This window comes from Melanerpes formicivorus, unplaced genomic scaffold (genome assembly GCF_026170545.1).
Source record: "Melanerpes formicivorus ecotype bairdi unplaced genomic scaffold, bMelFor1.0.p_v2 SCAF_34, whole genome shotgun sequence".
Taxonomy (NCBI): Eukaryota; Metazoa; Chordata; class Aves; order Piciformes; family Picidae; genus Melanerpes; species Melanerpes formicivorus.
The window spans coordinates 5,870,115-5,890,444 of NW_027142386.1; the positions used below are offsets into that span (position 1 = coordinate 5,870,115).

The following is a 20,330-nucleotide window of genomic DNA, read 5'->3' on the forward strand; positions in this document are numbered from 1 at the left end:
ACCCAGACCCCCTCCCGCCCTGAGGACCTACATCCACCCCCCTCCCAAAGGCCCCCCACATCCAGACCCCCTCCCGGGTCCCCTCCACTCCCATATCCCTGTATCCAGACCCCCTCCCCCCCCTCCTGGGGATCTCATTTCCACCCCTCGACAAAGGACCTCAGATGCACCCCCCCGGGACTCCATCCTATTCAGGGACCCCCGATATCCAGCTCCCCCCCCCAAGGCCTTCACCCCTCCTCCATCACTCCCTGGAATCCCACCTCCCCGCGGACACCTCCCCACGCACCCACTCCGGTACCGATGTCCTCCCCTCCCCGCACCAATGTCACCCAAAGAACCCCTCCAGGCTCCAACCCCCCCAAGCGAAACACCCGGGAGGGGTCCTGGGGGGCGGCACAGGTCTGCCCCCTCCCCTGCGGACACACTGAAGCCCCCCAGTGCCGGAGGCTCGCTGGGGAGGGGTCGTTGTGTTTTACACGGTGCGGCGGCGCCAGGCCCCGGCCGGGGTGCCGGTCACGGGGGAGTCTTTGCCACCCTCTTCCACCACCCCACGCACTCGTCACCCGTGGGGCCGGGGGGGCGCGGGGCGAGCGCGGGTGGGCGGCTGGCGGCTGGCGCTGCCGTTGCCATGGGGACCGTGGGCGGCCGGTGGCGGGGGGGGGCTGCGCCGAGCCCTGTTCTATTTGTGCATCGCCTGGCGCGGGGGGGAGGGGGGGACGGGCGGGTGGGGAGCGGCACGGCCAGACCCCCGGGGTTGGCACCCCCGGAGCTGCCAGGCACCCGGCGCCCACTCCCCCCAACCAGCCCCTCCGGGGGACCCCACCCCCGCCCTCAAAGGACCCCTAAATCCAGCCTCCCCCTCTCCCCCCGAGGCTCCCCCCTCCAGCACAGGAGCCCTGAACCCAGCTGCCCCTCCAGGGTCCCACCCCCACCCCTCATGAATCCCCCAGCTCCAGCTCCCCCCCCACCAGGGACCCCACATCCACCCCAGAGAGGGCACCCAAAATCCACCCCCCCGGGGGACTCCATACCCTCCCCCTCTCAAATCCAGCCCTCCCCATGAGGCTGGGACCCCGCCCCGGGGGTGTGAGGGGGCACTCAGGTGTCCCCCCGGGGTGTTCTCATCCCTGAGCTAGTGCTGGGGGTCCGGGCAGGAGTGCCCCCCCGGCTGGTGGCACTGAGGCACCTGCAGGCCCTGAGCTCCATAGAGTTGTTTATTGCAAACCAAGGGGAAAGGGCTGGGGGGGTGGGGGGGGGAGCAAGGGATGGCTGAAGAGCCCCTTCCAGCCCAGCACCCCAGGGTGGGCGGCCAGGGGAGAAGCTGCAAGGGCCAGGTTGGGCCTGGGTGGGGCAGGGCGCCCATGACCCCACTCCCAGACCCCAAAGTGCTGTGCCAGGGAAGCCCAGCTGCTGCCCACCAGTATGGGGGGGGGGGCTGGTAGCCACAGGGGTCTGTAGCCCCCTACCAGGCCCCCCCCCGTGGTGGTGTGGGCAGCAGCCCCCCCCCGCTCTCCGCCAACCCCCAGGGAAGAGAGCAGCAAGCCCTGGGTGCCTCTGCCCGTGCCAAGGGGGTGTGCCCACCCTGGACCCCCTCCAGGCATGGCTGAGGTGGGGAGAGCCCAGGAGAGCCTCCCTGGCACTGGATGTGGCACAGGAGACCCCAGAGCATGAGGTGGGGAACGCAGGCAGGCAAAGCATGGGCAGTGCCACGCTGTGGCCCCCAGCACCCCCAGGGCTCTGCTGCCCCATGCCGGGGGGGAGGCCTTGGCACCTCTGAACAGGCCCCAGAAGCCCTCTCAGCGCCAGCAAGGCTGCTGCTGCCACCCAGGCTGCTCCGGAGAGGCGCCGGAGAGAGGAGAAGGCTGCCGGCTGCCGGCGCGGCGCGGGGGCCCGGCCTGCCCGGTGCCCAGGGGCGGGGTGCCAGCTGCGGGGGGGGCACCGGGGGAGCTTCTCCTCTTCCCTGGTGGCCCTGCCGGCCGCCTCTGCCCGCGGTCAGAACTGCACCGCGCCGGGGGAGATGCTGAACATGGAGGGGTCGAACTTCTGGCCGCGGAACGGAGAGCCCTCGGTGTCCCAGCCCTTGCGCAGCATCTCGTGCACCTTCTGCCGGGAGGAGACGCAGCTGCGTCAGACCGGGCCCAGACACAGCCCGGGCCCCGTGCCCAGCGCCCAGTGCCCAGTGCCCAGTGCCCAGTGCCCAGTGCCCAGCAGCCAGAGCCCAGCACACAGTGCCCAGTGCCCAGCACCCAGTGCCCAGCAGCCAGAGCCCAGCACACAGTGCCCAGTGCCCAGTGCCCCGTGCCCAGCAGCCAGCGCCCAGCACCCAGCGCCCAGTGCCCAGCACCCAGTGCCCAGCAGCCAGAGCCCAGCACACAGTGCCCAGCGGCCAGTGCCCAGCGCCCAGCGGCCAGTGCCCAGTGCCCAGTGCCCAGCAGCCAGAGCCCAGCGCCCAGTGCCCAGTGCCCAGCAGCCAGTGCCCAGTGCCCAGTGCCCAGCAGCCAGAGCCCAGTGCCCAGCGCCCAGTGCCCAGCAGCCAGAGCCCAGCGCCCAGTGCCCAGCGCCCAGTGCCCAGCGGCCAGCGCAGCAGCCAGCACCCAGCAGCCAGCGCCCAGTGCCCAGCATCCAGTGCTCAGCGCCCAGTGCCCAGCGCCCAGCGCCCAGCGTCCAGTGCCCAGCGCCCAGTGCCCAGTACCCAGCGCCCAGCGGCCAGTGCCCAGCACCCAGTGCCCAGCACCCAGTGCCCAGTGCCCAGCACCCAGTGCCCAGCACCCAGCGGCCAGCACCCAGTGGCCAGCGCCCAGTGCCCAGCACCCAGTGCCCAGCGCCCAGTGCCCAGTGCCCAGCACCCAGTGCCCAGCACCCAGCGCCCAGCAGCCAGCAGCCAGCGCCCAGCACCCAGCACTCAGCACCCAGCGCCCAGCGCCCAGCGCCCTGCCCAGGGCACGGCTCCATCCCGCCTGCCGCCCGCCAGGGCCAGGGCAGGGGTGGGAGGCTCCTCTGTGGCCTGCAGGAGCCCTTCCTGGGCTCGCAGGCCTCTGCCAAGGTGGCAGGAAGGGGAAGCTGGGAGAGTGTGGGCAGCAGAGGCCTGGCAGGGAGGTGGGGGGAGGGGAACACGGCATGGGGAGAGGCTCCGGGACAGAGCAGAGCCAGGAACCACTGCGTGCCACATCCAGGCACTGGGCATGGGAGGGGAGCTGAGGGCAGGGCAGGGCAGGGCAGGGCAGGGCTGCACAGGGCAGGGCTGCACAGGGCAGGGCAGGGCAGGGCAGGGCTGCACAGGGCAGGGCAGGGCTGCACAGGGCAGGGCAGGGCAGGGCAGGGCTGCACAGGGCAGGGCAGGGCAGGGCTGCACAGGGCAGGGCAGGGCTGCACAGGGCAGGGCAGGGCTGCACAGGGCAGGGCTGCACAGGGCAGGGCTGGGCAGGGCTGCACAGGGCAGGGCAGGGCTGCACAGGGCAGGGCAGGGCTGCACAGGGCAGGGCTGCACAGGGCAGGGCTGGGCAGGGCAGGGCAGGGCTGCACAGGGCAGGGCAGGGCTGCACAGGGCAGGGCAGGGCTGCACAGGGCAGGGCTGCACAGGGCAGGGCAGGGCTGCACAGGGCAGGGCAGGGCTGCACAGGGCAGGGCTGGGCAGGGCAGGGCAGGGCTGCACAGGGCAGGGCAGGGCTGCACAGGGCAGGGCAGGGCTGGGCAGGGCAGGGCAGGGCAGGGCAGGGCTGCACAGGGCAGGGCTGCATAGGGCAGGGCAGGGCTGGCACCTACCAGCTCGTGGCTCTGGGGCTTGCCCTGCAGCTTCTGGTGGTAGTCGAAGGTGAGGCGGTCCAGCACGGCGTGCTCCTCCTCGTCCACCGTGGCCATGGAGCGCTCCTTGTTGATCTTGTCGATGTCGATCTGCTCCTCGCCCTCCAGGATGGCATTCCACCAGTACTCCTCCCTCTTGTTCAGGTTGATCTGGGCACAGGGGGCGTGGGGTCAAGAGGAGAGGGGCAGGAGAGCCTCCACCCCCGGCAGGGCTGCCCCTGCGCTGCTCTGCGCCAGGGGGGTGCTGACTGGTTGCAGTGCTTCCCCCCGTGGCTGGCAGTAGGGACAGCCACTTGATCCCCCTCCCCTGGTGCTCCAGGGCCCTTTGCACAGCTCTGTGGCAGCCCCTTGGCAGCCCAGCTTGGGGCCAGGACAGGTGATGCCAACCCGGCCAGGGGGGCAGAAGCCAGCGGGTATGGGGCCCGAGGAGCTGTGCCAGCTCAGCTGCACCCACCCAGGACACCAGGGGCTGTGGGCAAAGCCTCCCTGCCCAGCAGCCACCCAGGACACCAGGGGCTGTGGGCAAAGCCTCCCTGCCCAGCAGCCACCCAGGACACCAGGGGCTGTGGGCAAGGCCTCCCTGCCCAGCAGCCACCCAGGACACCAGGGGCTGTGGGCAAGGCCTCCCTGCCCAGCACCCACCCAGGACACCAGGGGCTGTGGGCAAAGCCTCCCTGCCCAGCACCCACCCAGGACACCAGGGGCTGTGGGCAAAGCCTCCAGGCTCCCAGCATGGCAGCTCTGCCACTCCTCCTCCCAGCAGCCCCGAAGGAGCCCTTGCCTCAGGCACACAGCAATGTGGGCAGCAAAGGAGGCCAAAATGCCACCTGCTGCTCCATGCCACCCTGCTGGCTGCTCAGCCAAGGAGGGCATCCCCTGTGCCCTCCCCTCCCTGGCAAAGCCACCAGCTGCAGCCAGGGCCCTGGGAGTAGCAGGCAGGAGGCAGAGGGAGGAGGCAGAGGGAGGGGCAGTGCCAGGGGGTGCCAGCTTGGGGCATCCCCAGGGCTGTGGCAGGGGGGGTGGGCTGCTGTGTGCTGCCTGGTGTGGGCAGTGATGGCAGCAGCAGGGGAGGATTGATGGTGCTGATCAGCCTCTCTGCAAACTCATCAATAAAGGCAGACAACACAATTGGCTCAAACCTCCCTGGAGCTCTGCAGCTCTGGAGGGGGAAACCAGGGGCAGGCAGCGGAGCTCTGGAGCTCCAGAGGCTCTTCCGTGGTGCCAAGAAAAGGAAGCAATTAAGCTGGGAGGGGGTGGCTGGGGCTGGGGGTGGCTGGGGCTGGAGCCTTTGGGGAGAGCAGGATGGGGAAAACACTGCAGCTGGGGTTTGCAGCTAGGCAGGAGTGCTGCTGCTGCTCTGCACTCACAGCTCCGCTCTGCAGGGCAGCACAACCTGCTGAGCATTTGCTGCTGGGCTCCCCAGGCTGGCTGGGGGAGCAGGGCCAGGCCCAGCTGCCCCAGGGCCAGCCCTGCAGGCAATGCTGTGCCCAGCCGTGGGGCAGCAGGCTCAGGCAGCCCAAGCCTGGACAGGCTGCAGAGCTGGGCCCAAGTCAACCTCTTGAAGCTCACCAAGGCCAAGGGCAAGGTCCTGCAGCTGGGGCAGGGCAATCCCAGGCACTGATCCAGGCTGGGCAGGGACTGCCTTGAGAGCAGCCCTGGAGAAAAGGCCTTGGGGGTGCTGGGGGAGGAGAAGCTCAACAGGAGCCAGCAGGGAGCACTTGCAGCCCAGAGAGCCAAGCAGAGCCTGGGCTGCAGGGAGGGGATTCTGCCCCTCTGCTCCACTCTGCTGAGACCACAGCTGGAGCTCTGGGGCCAGTTCTGGAGCCTCTGTGCCAGGAAGGATCTGGAGGGGCAGGAAGGTGTCCAGAGCAGGGCCAGGAGGAGGAGCAGAGGGCTGGAGCTGCTCTGCTGTGAGGACAGCCTGAGGGAGTTGGGGTTGTGCAGGCTGGAGAGGAGAAGGCTCCCAGGAGACCTCATTGTGGCCTTCCAGTGTCTGCAGGGGGCTCCAAGGAAGCTGGGGAGGGACTTTTGAGGGTGTCAGGGAGGGATAGGAGTGGGGGGGATGGAGCAAAACTAGAAGTGGGGAGATTGAGATTGGCTGTGAGGAAGAAGTTGTTGCCCAGGAGGGTGGTGAGAGCCTGGCACAGGTTGCCCAGGGAGGTGGTGGAAGCCTCCTGCCTGGAGGTGTTTGCAGCCAGGCTGGAGGTGGCTGTGAGCAGCCTGCTGTGGTGTGAGGTGGCCCTGCCCATGGCAGGGGGCTGGCATTGGATGATCCTCCAGGTCCCTTCCAGCCCACAAAACCCCAACCCAAGCCCAACCCAGCCCTGGGCTCCCAAGGGGCTGCCACTGACAGCTCTGCTTTCTCCTGTGTAAAGCCTGTGGCAGGAGCAGCCTCCTCCAGGCCCTGGCTTGGAAACAAGAGGAATGTCCCCATGGTGCCAGCAGTGAGGGGCTGAGCTTCCCTGGTGGGGGCATGCCCACCAGAGCCCTGCTGGCAGCAGCAGGACAAACACTGGAGGCCTTAAGGCCTTGGCAGGCATCACCCCCCAGCAGCAGGGGAAGCAAACTGCAGCCCTCTGCCCTCCTCTACCAAATCCCCTTCCTCCCCAGCACCCCCACAGCATCCTCCTCTGAGCAGCAGAGCCCAGCCATGGACAACAGCCACAGAGTACACCTCACCTGCAGCCCAGCCCTGGTGCCAGCCCAGAGCCCTTCCCCTCCTCTCCAGCTGCCTCACAATCAGTCATTAACCTCTGCAGCTCTGCAGCCTGCCTGCAGCCCAGCCCTTGGTCTGGGGCACAGGAGTGGGACCTGGCCTGAGGGGGGAACCTCAGCAGGGCACAGCTCTGCCACTTCAGAGGTGCTGGGGCCCTGCTGGGGCCAGGTCTGCTCTCCAGCACAGGGAGCAGAGGCTCAGGGGCACCTCCTGGCCACGTCCCTCCCTGTTGGGGCAGCCCCACGAGCACTACAAGAGCTTGTGGGGATAGAGACAAAGGCAGGAGCCTGCCCAAGAGCTTGGGAGCAGAAGGTCAGGAGAGCCAAGGCAGCCTGGCAGGTTTGTGTGCCCAGCACAGGCAGGGTGGTGCCAGCCCTCACCCACCCCAGCGCTCCAGCACTCAGCCCACAGCAGCAAAGGAGGCTGCAGGCTCCCCTGGGGAGCTCCAGGAGGGAGCAGGGAGCTTCAACAAGGACAAATCCTGACCTGATTTAGTTCCTGCCTTCAAGACAAGGCGAGAGCTTCGCCTCTGCTCCAAGCTGTCACTTCAGGCTCCCCAGCTGCCAGCTCAGCCTCAGCCCCGAGGGTCCTGCAAGGGCTGGTGGCCCTTTGCCAGAGGAAGGATCACATCTCTGTGCCTCTTGGTCAGCTCTTGGGTCTGCTTTTGAGGCTGGTGGGTCCTGAAGGGCCTCCTGGGCTTTGGGAGCCCAGGAAGAACAGGAAGAGCCTCTGCAAGGCCAGCCTGAGGAGAGCAGGGCTGGCAGGGGGAGCAGCAGCAGCTGGCAGTGCCCAAAGCCACAAGGGCTGCTGGCCATGGCTCCCCCAGGCTGCTGGGCTTGGCACTGGGCAAAGCAGAGGGGCCAGCTGAGGATGGGCCCCAGGGAGGGTGGCTGCAGGCAGGGCTGGGCACACAGCAGGGGTGGGATACATGCAGGGCAGCTGTGTGGCCAGGAGGCAGCCCCCAGCAGCAGAGGTGGTGCTGGCAGGGACACGGGGGCACATCACATCCCCATGGCCTTCAGGGCTGGGGCTGGGCTCTCTCATGACACCAGGACCCTTCCCCAGCCCCAGCTGCTGGGGCAGGACTGGGGAGACGCCACCAAGGGACCTGCTGTCCAGGGGGAGCAGCAGATGTCACCCCAAAAGGCAGTGGGAGCTGGTCAGGCAGCGGGAGGAGGCTGCAGCTGCTCCCAGCAGCAGCACAGCTCGGTGGCAGCTCGGCCTGGCGCAAGAGCCGCTCGAGGCAGGGCCTGGAGACAAAGCCCAAATGGTGGAGATGAGGAGGAAAGGAGGCAAGAGAGGGGGAAAAAGATCCTCCACAATGAAAATAATCCCAGTGTGTTGTGCACAACACCCAGCAGAGAGCTCTAAAAACAGCTCCTGCAGAGTTATTTTAATCTCCCTTTTGACAGGCGAGAGGCTGCGACACAGAAGGGAGAGCACAGGATGGTGCCTGGGACCAGGGGCTTGGCACAGCACCCTGGGCAAGGGCACCAACCTGGGACACTATCCTGAGCAGGAGGAGGTGTGAGTGGGACTCCCAAAACACATCCTGGGCATTGCTGCTGCCAGGAAACCCTGCCCGGGGCAGGGGGAGGCTGCTGAGGCTCAGCACAGGCTCTGCAGGAAGCAGCCCCTGCAGCTGCAGAGGGAGGGCAGAGCAGGCTCTGGGCACTGGGCAGGGGCTGGGGAGGGCAATGAGCTGCCAGGAACAGCAGGCAGGGTGGGAAGGCAGAGCCAGGAGGGGTTAGAAGGCAAACTGACCTCATTAGGACGGGAGCTGGGGAGCCTGGGAGGAGCTGCCCCAGCAGGGAGCGGAGCAGGGCCGGGGGAAGCCAACAGCAGCTCCAGAGCACCTTGGAGAGCTGCTGCTGCCCCTGCCCTGGAGGTGTCCTGCAGGAGCAGAGGCTCTGTGGCCCTCAGCACAGCTGAAGCAGGAGGGATTTCACCTCTTTGGCACAGGCCCTAAGCTGTGCCTGCAGGGGCTGCCCCGTGCCAGCTGCACCCCCAGCAGCACCCCCAGGCTCTTCTCTGGCCACAGCTGCTGAGGTGCCCCAACAGGGCCAGGGCCTCCTCAGAGGGCTCCAGCTCTGGCACAGTTGTGTCCCTACTGTGCCAGGGAACACTGCTCCCTGTGCCCTGGCAAGGGAGGCCAGGTGGCAGCTGGTGGCAGGGTGAAACCCTCCCAGCCATGCCCAGAGGGGAGCCAGAGCTGTGCAGGCACAGGCTGGGGTGGCTCCTGCCCTCCTCCTGCCAGGCTCAGTCCCCTCCTGGCACTGAACACCAATGGGTGGCCTGAGGAATGGAGCAGGAGGAGCTGCCAAAGCCTTCTGCCTGCCCTGGGTAGAGAGCAGGAGCTGCTCTGGGGTGGGAATCGCTCCCCTGCTGCAGCTGCCCCTGCTGCAGCTCCCTTCAAGGGAGAGCTCAGCCCCAGCCAGCTGCTGGCAGCCAGCTGCAGGCCAGACCCAGCCCTGGGGCTGGAGGCCAGGGACCACTCCCCATGCTGCCCACTCCTGCTGCAGAAGGTCCCCAGTGCCTCTCAGGGTGCTCCTGGGGACACCCAGCCAGCACTCCCAGCCAGCCACAGGGCAGCCACCTCCTCTGCCAGCCCAGGCCTGCTTTGCCTTCCCACAGCAGCCAACTTCCAAGGCACTGCAGGAGGCTGGAGGCCACTGCCCCCTGCTCCACAGCCCTGGAGGCCCAGAAGCTTCTCCCCCCTACAGGGACCTTGCCTGCTGGGTCCCAGCCTGCCCCCCAGGGTCCCTCCATGAGGATCTGCAGTGCTCATGCAGCCTCCCCAGCCCCTGGCAGCACACTGCCTGCATGCCCAGCTGGGGCTGCCCAGCTCCCCAGGACACAGGGCAGAAGGTTTGAAGCCCTGCAGAAGGGTGAGGAACCAGCCCAGGCTGGCACCCAACCCCTGCTGGGGCTCCTGACAGCCTCCCTGGCAAGGTTTGGGCTGGAACAGCCTCTGAGATGCAGCCCAGCACCAGCCCAGCACCACCATGGGCACCAAACCCTGCCCCCAGCTGCCATGGGCACAGCTTGCAGGAACCCCTCCAGCCATGGGGACTCCACCACCCCCTGGGCAGCCTGGGCCAGGCCCTGACCACCCTGGCAGCAGAGAACCTTTTCCCCATCTCCAACCTGTCCCTCCCCTGGCACAGTCCCAGGCCACCTCCTCTCCTATCACCTGGGACTGGGGAGCAGACCTCAGCCCCCCCTGGCCCCAGCCTCCCCTCAGGGGCTGTGGAGAGCAGAATGAGCTCCTGCAGTCTGAAAGCTGAGCCCCCAGGCTGCACAGCCCCCAGGGCAGCTCCAGCTGTGGCCACAGCCCCAGGCCAGGGCTCAGACACCTGGAGCAGACCAGAGCAGAGGCCTGAAGCTGGGAAGCCACCAGCAGCACTCCCTGAAGGCCTCAGCAGGCTGGAGCTGTGGGGCTGGGCAGGCCACAGGGCTGCTGCAGACAGGGCAAGCACCAGGCCTGGGGCCTGGGCTAAGGGCAGGGGACTGGCATCTGCCAGGGGCAGGAGCAGGGCAGGAGAGTCAGAGGGCACAGGCAGCAGGGCTGGGGCACAGCACTGGTGCCAGAGGGCAGCCCCACAGCCTCTCTCTGCTGGCAGAACCTCCATGCCAGTCCCAGGAGACAGAGCCCACCTCCAGCAGTGCTCCCACTGCCACAGCCTGCAGCCTGGGGACCTTCCCTGCCTGCCCCACAGCAGAGCAGGGCACAGCAGGCTGGGGGCTGGCTGGGGAGTGCCAGCCACAGCCAGGCCCAGCTCAGCCTCCCAGCTGCTCCACTTGGCCAGGCCAGGCCTGGGCAGGGCCCCAGCTGCCCTTACCAGCACACACTTCCCAGGCTCCAGGCTCCAGAGGGAACTCTCAGTGTTGATCCTGTGGGTCAGCTTCCCCTGCACCAGGACCTGCTGGCTGCTGCCCTCCAGCACTGCCACCCGGAGCGAGTCACTGCTGATGTCCACAGCCACCTGGGGACAGAGAGAGGCCTCAGGGAGCTGCCACATGGTCCTGTGAGCTGCCAGAGGGTGCTGCTGGCCCTCCTGAGCTGCCACATGGTCCTGCTGAGCTGCCACATGGCCCTGCTGAGCCCTGCTGGGCTGCCTGCTGGCCCTGCTGAGCCCTGCTGGGCTGCCTGCTGGCCCTGCTGAGCCCTGCTGGCCCTGCTGAGCCCTGCTGGGCTGCCTGCTGGCCCTGTGTGCTGCCTGCTGGCCCTGCTGTGCTGCCTGCTGGCCCTGCTGAGCTGCCTGCTGGCCCTGCTGAGCTGCCTGCTGGCCCTGTGTGCTGCCTGCTGGCCCTGCTGTGCTGCCTGCTGGCCCTGTGTGCTGCCTGCTGGCCCTGCTGTGCTGCCTGCTGGCCCTGCTGAGCTGCCTGCTGGCCCTGTGTGCTGCCTGCTGGCCCTGCTGAGCTGCCTGCTGGCCCTGTGTGCTGCCTGCTGGCCCTGTGTGCTGCCTGCTGGCCCTGTGTGCTGCCTGCTGGCCCTCCTGAGCTGCCTGCTGGCCCTGTGTGCTGCCTGCTGGCCCTGCTGTGCTGCCTGCTGGCCCTGCTGGCCCTGCTGAGCTGCCTGCTGGCCCTGTGTGCTGCCTGCTGGCCCTGTGTGCTGCCTGCTGGCCCTGCTGAGCTGCCTGCTGGCCCTGTGTGCTGCCTGCTGGCCCTGCTGAGCTGCCTGCTGGCCCTGTGTGCTGCCTGCTGGCCTTGCTGAGCTGCCTGCTGGCCCTGTGTGCTGCCTGCTGGCCTTGCTGAGCTGCCTGCTGGCCCTGCTGGCCCTCCTGAGGTACCTGCTGGCCCTGCTGGCTCAGGAGGCTTTGCTCCTGAGGGGGCTCATGGTAGGGACCCTGCTGCCACCTCCCAGCCAGCAGCCAGAGCCCAAGGGGGAAGGGCAAACTGCAGGGGCAGGCCTGGGGCTGCCTCTGCCTCAGTGCCCCCCCAGCACACCCAGAGCACCACAGCTCTTCCCCCCAGGTGCCCACAGTGGGGCTGGGTGCCAGCTGTGCCCATGCTGGGCTGGGCATCAGTGTCTCTCCTGGGAGCTAAGGGGCTGTGGGGGAGGGCAGGGGGCTGCAGCAGCTCCTCCTCCCTGCTGCACCCCCCCACCAGTGCCCTGCTGGCAGGCCTGGCCTGGGCCTGCAGGAGGAGGGGAGGCTGCAGCAGGGCTCCCCTGCTGCCCCCCCAGGGCAGCTGCTGCCCAGGAGCATGCCCAGCCCTGCCCAGCCATATGGGCAGCCCTGCTGGCACCTGCTGTGGAGCTGGCACTGCTGTGCCCTGGGGAGGCAGCATGGCTCTCTGGGGGGAGCAGATGCTGCCTCCCCCCCTGCCTGCCCCCAGCTGCTGCCAGCAGAGCCCCAGGCAGGCTGTGGGCACCAGGGGAGGGCCTGGCTGGGCAGGGGGCAGGGCTGCACCCCCCTGGCACTGCCCTGTCTCTGCCCCAAGAGGAGGAGACTGCAGTGAGGTTTTTGCCTGCATTCTCTCCCAGAGTTCCCCCAGCTCTCCCTCTGCTCTGCAGAGCTCATTTGGAATGTTGTTCCATCAGCCAGTCCCCAGGAGCCTGCCAGCAGCTCTCTAGCTCCACGCAGGCAGGAGGTGGGCAGAGCTGCCTCTGCCAGGCAGGGCAGCAGGCCTGCAGCTCAGGGGTGCCACTCACACAGGGATCACCCAGCTCCCACCCCCTGCCACCTCCCACTGGGGCAGGCTGCTGAGGGCCTCAGCTGAGCTGGCCCTGAACACCTCCAGGGAGGAACAAACCCTGCAGGCCAGGGAGCTGTGGGCACAGCAGGGCTGGGCATGGTGCCAGGGGCTGGCAGCAGGAGCAGGGGGGCAAGGCCTTGGGAGAGGGACACCCTGGCAGCCAGCAGCAGGCAGCTGCCTGTGGCCAGCTCCTGCAGGAGCAGCTCCTCCTGCATGGCAAACAGCTGGGAGAGGCACAGCAGCTGCTGCTGGGCTGGGCTGCTGCTGCCAGGCTCTGCCACAGGGCTGGGGCTCTGCTGCCACCACCACTGCCTGCCCTGGGCACAGGGCACAGGGCTGGGCTGCTGCTGCCAGGCTCTGCCACAGGGCTGGGGCTCTGCCTCCACCACCACTGCCTGCCCTGGGCACAGGGCACAGGGCTGGGCTGCTGCTGCCAGGCTCTGCCACAGGGCTGGGGCTCTGCTGCCACCACCACTGCCTGCCCTGGGCACAGGGCACAGGGCTGGGCTGCTGCTGCCAGGCTCTGCCACAGGGCTGGGGCTCTGCCCCCACCACCACTGGGCACAGGGCACAGGGCTGGGCTGCTGCTGCCAGGCTCTGCCACAGGGCTGGGGCTCTGCCCCCACCACCACTGGGCACAGGGCACAGGGCTCTGCTGCTGCTGCCAGGCTCTGCCACAGGGCTGAGGCTCTGCTGCCACCACCACTGCCTGCCCTGGGCACAGGGCACAGGGCTGGGCTGCTGCTGCCAGGCTCTGCCACAGGGCTGGGGCTCTGCTGCCACCACCACTGCCTGCCCTGGGCACAGGGCACAGGGCTGGGCTGCTGCTGCCAGGCTCTGCCACAGGGCTGGGGCTCTGCTGCCACCACCACTGGGCACAGGGCACAGGGCACAGGGCTGGGCTGCTGCTGCCAGGCTCTGCCACAGGGCTGGGGCTCTGCCTCCACCACCACTGCCTGCCCTGGGCACAGGGCACAGGGCTGGGCTGCTGCTGCCAGGCTCTGCCACAGGGCTGGGGCTCTGCCCCCACCACCACTGCCTGCCCTGGGCACAGGGCTGGGGCTCTGCCCCCACCACCACTGGGCACAGGGCACAGGGCTGGGGCTCTGCCGCCACCACCACTGGGCACAGGGCACAGGGCTGGGGCTCTGCTGCCACCACCACTGGGCACAGGGCACAGGGCTCTGCTGCTGCTGCCAGGCCCCCAGCACAGGGGCTGCCCACAAAGGGCCACAGGGAAGAAGCCCAGTGACCCCCAAGGCACCTTCTGGGGTGGGGGCCAGGGAGGCAGAGGGGTGTGTGCCCCCCAGGGGCAGCAGCCAGAGGGAGCTGGTGCCAAGGTGGCCGCAGGGGAGAGCTGCTGGGCGCTGGGGGACGTCACCCAGGCGGCTCTGGGAGCAGCAGGGCACTGGAGAGGGGGTGGAGAAAGCCCAGTGGGGGAAGGGATCCCGGCTGGGCAGTGCCCACTGGTGCCTGCTGGCAGCAGGCTGGCCTCCCCTGGCACAGCAGCAGGCAGAGAGGGCCCTGCCCAGGCCCCCAGGGGCAGCAGGCGGTGCCCGGGAGGTGCCCGCGGCAGGGCTGGCCAGGTGTGGGCAGTGCTCCTGCCCAGGTGCCACCTCTGCCTGGCATCTCCACTCAGCAGGGGAGTGGGCAGGCTCTGCCAGGGGCTGCCCTTCCCTCCCCTGCCCCCCACAGCCAGCCAGAGCTGGGCAGGAGGCCGCAGAGCCCCCGGGTGTCTCACTGCCCTGGCAGCGCCGCCAGGAGCACCCCGGGGCCCCGAGGCTGCTGTCCCCCCCCGGGGTCCCCTCAGGCCCCTCTGCCCTCCTGGGGCTGCTGAGAGAAGCCAAACCTCAGTTGAGTGCCACAGCTGCTGCAGCAGAGCCACTCTGGTGCCCCCTGAGCCACCCAGAGCAGCACAAACCCAGAGGGGCTGCAGCGTGGCACTGCCAGGGGCTGGGGGCAGCAGCTCTGGCCCAGAGCCCAGAAGTGCTCAGCTCCACAGGCTCCTGTGGGGCCCATAGGCAAGGCAGAAGCTCCCTCTCTGCCCTGCTGCCCATTCCTGGGCCAGGGGCACAGCTCTGGAGCTGCAGAGAGGGAAGCCTCAAGCTCAGCCAAGCACAGAGGTGCCATGGCAGCAGCCTGGCTGTGGGAAGGGGCACCAGGAGGACTCTGAGCAGCACCAAACCTCCCAGGGACCACACACAGGGGGTTGTGACTCTCCCCTTGGCAGGAGGGAGCCCAAGCCCTGATCCCTCTGAGCTGGGTGGTGAGTGCCAAGTGGAGCAGCCTGCAGGAAGCCCTCAGCAGTGGCTCCAGAGGCCCTGCAGGTAGCTCTGCAGCCCCAGCCCCTGGCAGCCCCAGCCCCTGGCAGCCCCAGCCCCTGGCAGCCTCAGCCCCTGGCAGCCCCAGCCCCTGGCAGCCCCAGCCCCTGGCAGCACAGCCTGCCTACTGCCAGAGCCTCAGGGCCAGGAGAGGGTTAAGGAACCACCCAGTGAAAAGCTGCTGCCAAGAGGGAGCCCAAACCAGACAGAAGGATAAGGGAAGGCCCAAGCCTGAGCAATGGATTGGCACAGAGGGCAACATAGGGCAGGAGCTGGGGCAGGGACAGGGTAGGAGCTGGGGCAGGAGCTGCAGGCAGGAGCTGCAGGCAGGAGCTGGGGCAGGAGCTGCAGGCAGGAGCTGCAGGCAGGAGCTGGGGCAGGAGCTGGGGCAGGAGCTGGGGCAGGAGCTGCAGGGAGGAGCTGGGGCAGGAGCTGGGGCAGGAGCTGCAGGTAGGAGCTGGGGCAGGAGCTGCAGGTAGGAGCTGGGGCAGGAGCTGGGGCAGGGGCTGCAGGCAGGAGCTGGGGCAGGAGCTGCAGGTAGGAGCTGGGGCAGGAGCTGGGGCAGGAGCTGGGGCAGGAGCTGCAGGGAGGAGCTGGGGCAGGAGCTGCAGGTAGGAGCTGGGGCAGGAGCTGGGGCAGGAGCTGGGGCAGGAGCTGCAGGGAGGAGCTGGGGCAGGAGCTGGGGCAGGAGCTGCAGGTAGGAGCTGGGGCAGGAGCTGCAGGTAGGAGCTGGGGCAGGAGCTGGGGCAGGGGCTGCAGGCAGGAGCTGGGGCAGGAGCTGCAGGGAGGAGCTGGGGCAGGAGCTGGGGCAGGAGCTGGGGCAGGAGCTGCAGGCAGGAGCTGCAGGGAGGAGCTGGGGCAGGAGCTGCAGGCAGGAGCTGCAGGTAGGAGCTGGGGCAGGAGCTGCAGGCAGGAGCTGGGGCAGGAGCTGCAGGCAGGAGCTGGGGCAGGAGCTGGGGCAGGAGCTGGGGCAGGAGCTGCAGGCAGGAGCTGCAGGCAGGAGCTGGGGCAGGAGCTGGGGCAGGAGCTGCAGGCAGGAGCTGCAGGGAGGAGCTGGGGCAGGAGCTGGGGCAGGAGCTGCAGGCAGGAGCTGGGGCAGGAGCTGCAGGCAGGAGCTGGGGCAGGAGCTGGGGCAGGAGCTGGGGCAGGAGCTGCAGGCAGGAGCTGCAGGCAGGAGCTGGGGCAGGAGCTGGGGCAGGAGCTGCAGGCAGGAGCTGCAGGGAGGAGCTGGGGCAGGAGCTGGGGCAGGAGCTGGGGCAGGAGCTGCAGGCAGGAGCTGCAGGCAGGAGCTGGGGCAGGAGCTGGGGCAGGAGCTGCAGGCAGGAGCTGGGGCAGGAGCTGGGGCAGGAGCTGGGGCAGGAGCTGCAGGCAGGAGCTGGGGCAGGAGCTGGGGCAGGAGCTGGGGCAGGAGCTGCAGGCAGGAGCTGGGGCAGGAGCTGGGGCAGGAGCTGCAGGCAGGAGCTGGGGCAGGAGCTGCAGGCAGGAGCTGGGGCAGGAGCTGGGGCAGGAGCTGCAGGCAGGAGCTGGGGCAGGAGCTGCAGGCAGGAGCTGCAGGCAGGAGCTGGGGCAGGAGCTGGGGCAGGAGCTGGGGCAGGGGCTGCAGGCAGGAGCTGCAGGCAGGAGCTGCAGGCAGGGACTGGGGCAGGGATTGTGCCCAGGGCTGGCACAGGCTCAGCTCCATCCCAGCTCCCATCCCAGCTCCCCCAAGCCCCTGTGGCTCTGGGGGCCAAGGTTTCACTCTGGCAAGGGCACAGGTTGGCTGGCACAGAGGGCTCCTCCCTGGGCAGGGAGAGGCCCCAGGATGGCAGAGCAGTGCCAAGGCCTGGCACAGCCATCTGGCTGCCCCTCAACCCTTCCAAGGAGCAGCCTGGGTTTGTTTTGAGATGCCCACTGGGAGAGCTGCATCTCCTGGTCCCCTGCTATGCCCATGGCAGCTCCCTCACCCCTCAGGCCTGGGCTGTGCTGCTAAGGAGCTCTTTGGCAGGCTCAGAGCTGTGTAGGATGAGAGCTGAACCAGCCCCAACGTGCTCAGCTCAGGCACCCTGCAGGAGAGGAGCAGGGAGGGGGAGCATGGACTTCCCTAATGGAAAAACACTGCATCAGCTGTGGGGAGGGAGAGGAGCCCAGGGAGGCAGCTCTGGAGCTCACCCAGCCCAGGTCCTGCCCCAGCAGGGCTCCCACAGCAGCTTGCCCAGGGGCACAGTGCCCAGGGGGTTTGGAAGCTCTCCAGAGCAGACTCCACAACCTCTCTGGGCAGCCTGCTCCAGGCCTCCAGCACCCTCACACCAAACTACTTTCTTCTCCTCTCCAGCTGGCATCTCCTGGCTGCCACTTTCTGCCCCTTGCCCCTTGGCCTGGCCCTGGGCACCACTCAGCAGAGCCTGGCCCCAGCCTCTTGCCCCCCCCAGCTCCTTCAGCTCTTGCTGAGCATTGCTCAGCTGCCCTCTGGGGCTGCTCTTCTGCAGGCTCTCAGCCCCAGGGCTCTCAGCCTTGGCTGCTGCCAGAGCTGCTCCAGGCCCCTCAGCAGCTTCCCAGCCTGCCCTGGACTCCCCCCAGCCCTTCCCAGGCTCTGCAAGTGGGGAGCCCAGAGCTGGAGCCAGGAGTGCAGCTGTGGCCTCCCCAGGGCAGGGCAGAGGGGCAGGAGAGCCTCCCTTGCCCTGCTGCCCACACTCTCCTCCCTGCCCCCCAGGGCACACTGCTGGCTCCTGGGCACCTTCTTGTCCCCCAGCCCTCCCAGCTCCTTCTCCTGGAGCTGCTCCCTAGCAGCTCAGCCTCTCACCTGTCATACTGCAGGAGGCTGTTGCTCCCCAGGTACAGGACCCTGCACCTGCCCTGCCTGAGCTGTCTGGGGGCTCAGCCCCTGCCTCAGAGGGGTCCACACCTCAGCCAGGCTGTGCCTGCTGCAGTCCTGAGTGCCAGAGGAGCTCCAGGCAGGAGCCTCTCTAAGCCCAAGGGAAGCAGTGTCCATGCCCAGCCATGCTCAGAGCCTGCAGGCAGGGCAGAGGGGCAGAAGGCAGCAGAGGTTCCAGGTGGGGCAGGGAGGCTCTGGGCACTGTGGCTGCAGCAGGGCTGGGGCCAGGCTGTGCCCAGCGCTGCAGGCAGAGGCGGTGCCACCTCCTGCCCCGGGCAGAGCTCCCACTCCACACACAGCTGGGCCCCCTGGGGGCAGGGGCAGAGCCCCCTGGGGGCAGGGGCAGGGCCCCAGGCTCACAGCACTTTACCTGCTTGCCCTTGAGGACGTGGCTGGGCACAGGCACTTTGATCTCCAGGTCGCTGTAGTCCTGAGCCCAGGAGTAGTTCTCGCGCACAGCTCCGTTGTAGCTGTCAGGGTTGGTCTGGAACTGCTCCTGCCTGAGGGGCACAGAGAGGGCACAGGCTGAGGGGCAGGGGGCAGAGCCTGGGGAGGGCAGGGGGCTCAGATCAGGGGGCAGGGGGCATGGAGCCTCAGTTCAGCCTTCTGCAGGCAGCCCCCAGGCTTCGGCCCCTGGCTGCCAGCCCAGGGCAGGAAGGGTCAGAGCAGGAGCCCAGGACAGAGGGGACACAGGGGGGACAGAGAGGGGACAGAGAGGGGACAGAGAGGGGGGAACAGGGGGGACACAGTGGGGTCAGAGAGGGGACACAGGGGGGACAGAGAGGGGACAGAGAGGGGAGAGAGAGGGGACACAGGGGGGACACAGGGGGGACACAGGGGGGACACAGAGGGGGGAACAGGGGGGACACAGTGGGGTCAGAGAGGGGACACAGGGGGGACAGAGAGGGCACACAGCCACCCTGCCACCACCACCCTGGGACAGTCACTGCCACACTCACCTTGCCCACCCCCAACCCCATGGCCTCAGAACCACAGCTCCAGGGCTCTGGAACCCCTCCAGGGCTGGGGACTGCACCACTGCCCTGGGCAGCCTGGGACAGGCCTGGACAAACCTTCCCAGGAGGAAATTGTTCCTCATGGCCAACCTGAGCCTCCCCTGGGGCACCTTGAGACGATTTCCTCTCCTCCCATCACTTGTTCCTAGGGAGCAGAGCCCAACCCCCACCTGGCTCCAGCCTCCTCTCAGGAGCTGCAGAGAGCAATGAGCTCTCCCTCAGCCTCCTCTGCTCCAGCCTCAACCCCCCCAGCTCCCTCAGCTGCTCCTCCCCAGCCCTGCTCTCCAGACCCTTCCCCAGCTCTCTTGCCCTTCTCTGGCCCTGCTCCAGCCCTCAAAGTCCTTCTGGCAGTCAGAGCCCAACCCTGACCCCAGGCTTCCAGCTGTGGCCTCCCCAGTGCCCAGCCCAGTGCCCAGTCCCTGCCCTGCTCCTGCTCTGAGCTCTGTTGCCCTCTCTGCAGCCAGAGCAGGTCACCAGCAGCTGCCAGAGGTGATGCAGCTCTGCAGGACAGCTCAGCATGGGGCTGGGAGGGGGCAGCCAGAGGGATGGCTCAGGAGGAGGATGAGGAGGCAGCTGTGGGGGCAGCTGGGGTCCCTCAGCTCCCCAGGCAATCACCACTCTGCCCCAGGAGAGGAGACCCCCCCCAGCCAGCAGCATCCACTGCTCTGAAGCCTCCTGGGGAGGGCTCACCAAGGGCCCTCTGCCACAGACAGCTGCTGGCAGGGGCACTGCAGGGCACCTGGGGACAGCCAGGCCCCAGGGCTTGCTGATGAAGGGGCAGCACTGCCCAAGGGCCCAGTGCTGGGCACCCTGCAGCCCCTCAGTGCCCCAAGGCTGCTGCAGGGGCTGCAGCCCCTCCCCACCCCCACCCAGCGCCCCTGGCTGGGTGCCCAGGGTGTCCCCAGCTCTCACACCGAGGGGAGGGCTCTGGTGGGGTTCCCCAGGCAATTCTGGGGGCCCCCCAGCAATCCTGTTGGGCTGCTGGCACCTTGGCTGCTGCCCATTGGGTGCCTGTAGCCATGGCAACAGGGTTGGCATAGCAGCGCTGCCAGCCGCCCCCGAGCCAGGCAGAGCAGCAGGGCAGGAGGCACTGAGCCAGGCTGGCACAGCCCTGCCCAGCCCCTGCTGTGGGCCCAGCTCCTCACCCCCAGCCCTCAGCAGTGCCACCCAGCCCCCCTGCCCTGGCACCAGCCTGCTGGCACAGCAGGGGGAGGCTCTGTGCCCAGCCCAGCCTGGCTGCTCCCAGGGGATGTGATGCCAGGGGCTGTGTGTGGGCATGGGGCAGCTCCACAGGGCTGCTGCCCTCTGCCCCTGTGCCCTCTGCCCCTGTGCCCTGGGCTGCAGCAGGCCTGGCTGTGGCCATGCAGGGAGCTGAAGCACAAAGCTCAGCTCAGCTGGGTGGCCACCGGCCTGTGGCTGCAGGGCATGCAGGGGCAGCTGACAGAGGGGCTGCAGCTCCCCATGGCCTGCCTGCAGCTCCCTGCAGCTCCCCACAGGCCTGCAGCTCCCCATGGCCTGCCTGCAGCTCCCTGCAGCTCCCCATGGCCTGCCTGCAGCTCCCTGCAGCTCCCCATGGCCTGCCTGCAGCTCCCTGCAGCTCCCCACACCTCTGCAGCTCCCCATGGCCTGCCTGCAGCTCCCCATGGCCTGCCTGCAGCTCCCTGCAGCTCCCCATGGCCTGCCTGCAGCTCCCCATGGCCTGCCTGCAGCTCCCTGCAGCTCCCCATGGCCTGCCTGCAGCTCCCTGCAGCTCCCCATGGCCTGCCTGCAGCTCCCCACAGCCCTGCCTGCAGCTCCCTGCAGCTCCCCATGGCCTGCCTGCAGCTCCCTGCAGCTCCCCATGGCCTGCCTGCAGCTCCCCACAGCCCTGCCTGCAGCTCCCTGCAGCTCCCCATGGCCTGCCTGCAGCTCCCTGCAGCTCC

At 68.6% G+C, this 20,330-nt stretch overlaps 1 protein-coding gene across 2 annotated transcripts in view; it reads right to left on the reverse strand.

Annotated features, from left to right (window-relative positions):
* Positions 1-1,204: 1,204 nt before the first annotated feature.
* Positions 1,205-20,330, reverse strand: part of NUDCD3 (NudC domain containing 3) — a 35,079-nt gene continuing 15,953 nt past the window's right edge. The window contains exons 3-6 of one of the 2 annotated variants that reach the window (XM_068156677.1): positions 17,763-17,892; positions 10,363-10,506; positions 3,766-3,954; positions 1,205-2,106 (exon numbers count right to left, since the gene is read on the reverse strand). In XM_068156677.1, coding sequence (XP_068012778.1) covers positions 1,996-2,106; positions 3,766-3,954; positions 10,363-10,506; positions 17,763-17,892 — 574 coding nt within the window. In that variant the 3' untranslated portion in view covers positions 1,205-1,995. The remainder of the gene's footprint in view (positions 2,107-3,765; positions 3,955-10,362; positions 10,507-17,762; positions 17,893-20,330) is intronic. The other variant, XM_068156678.1, reaches the window with a different exon arrangement.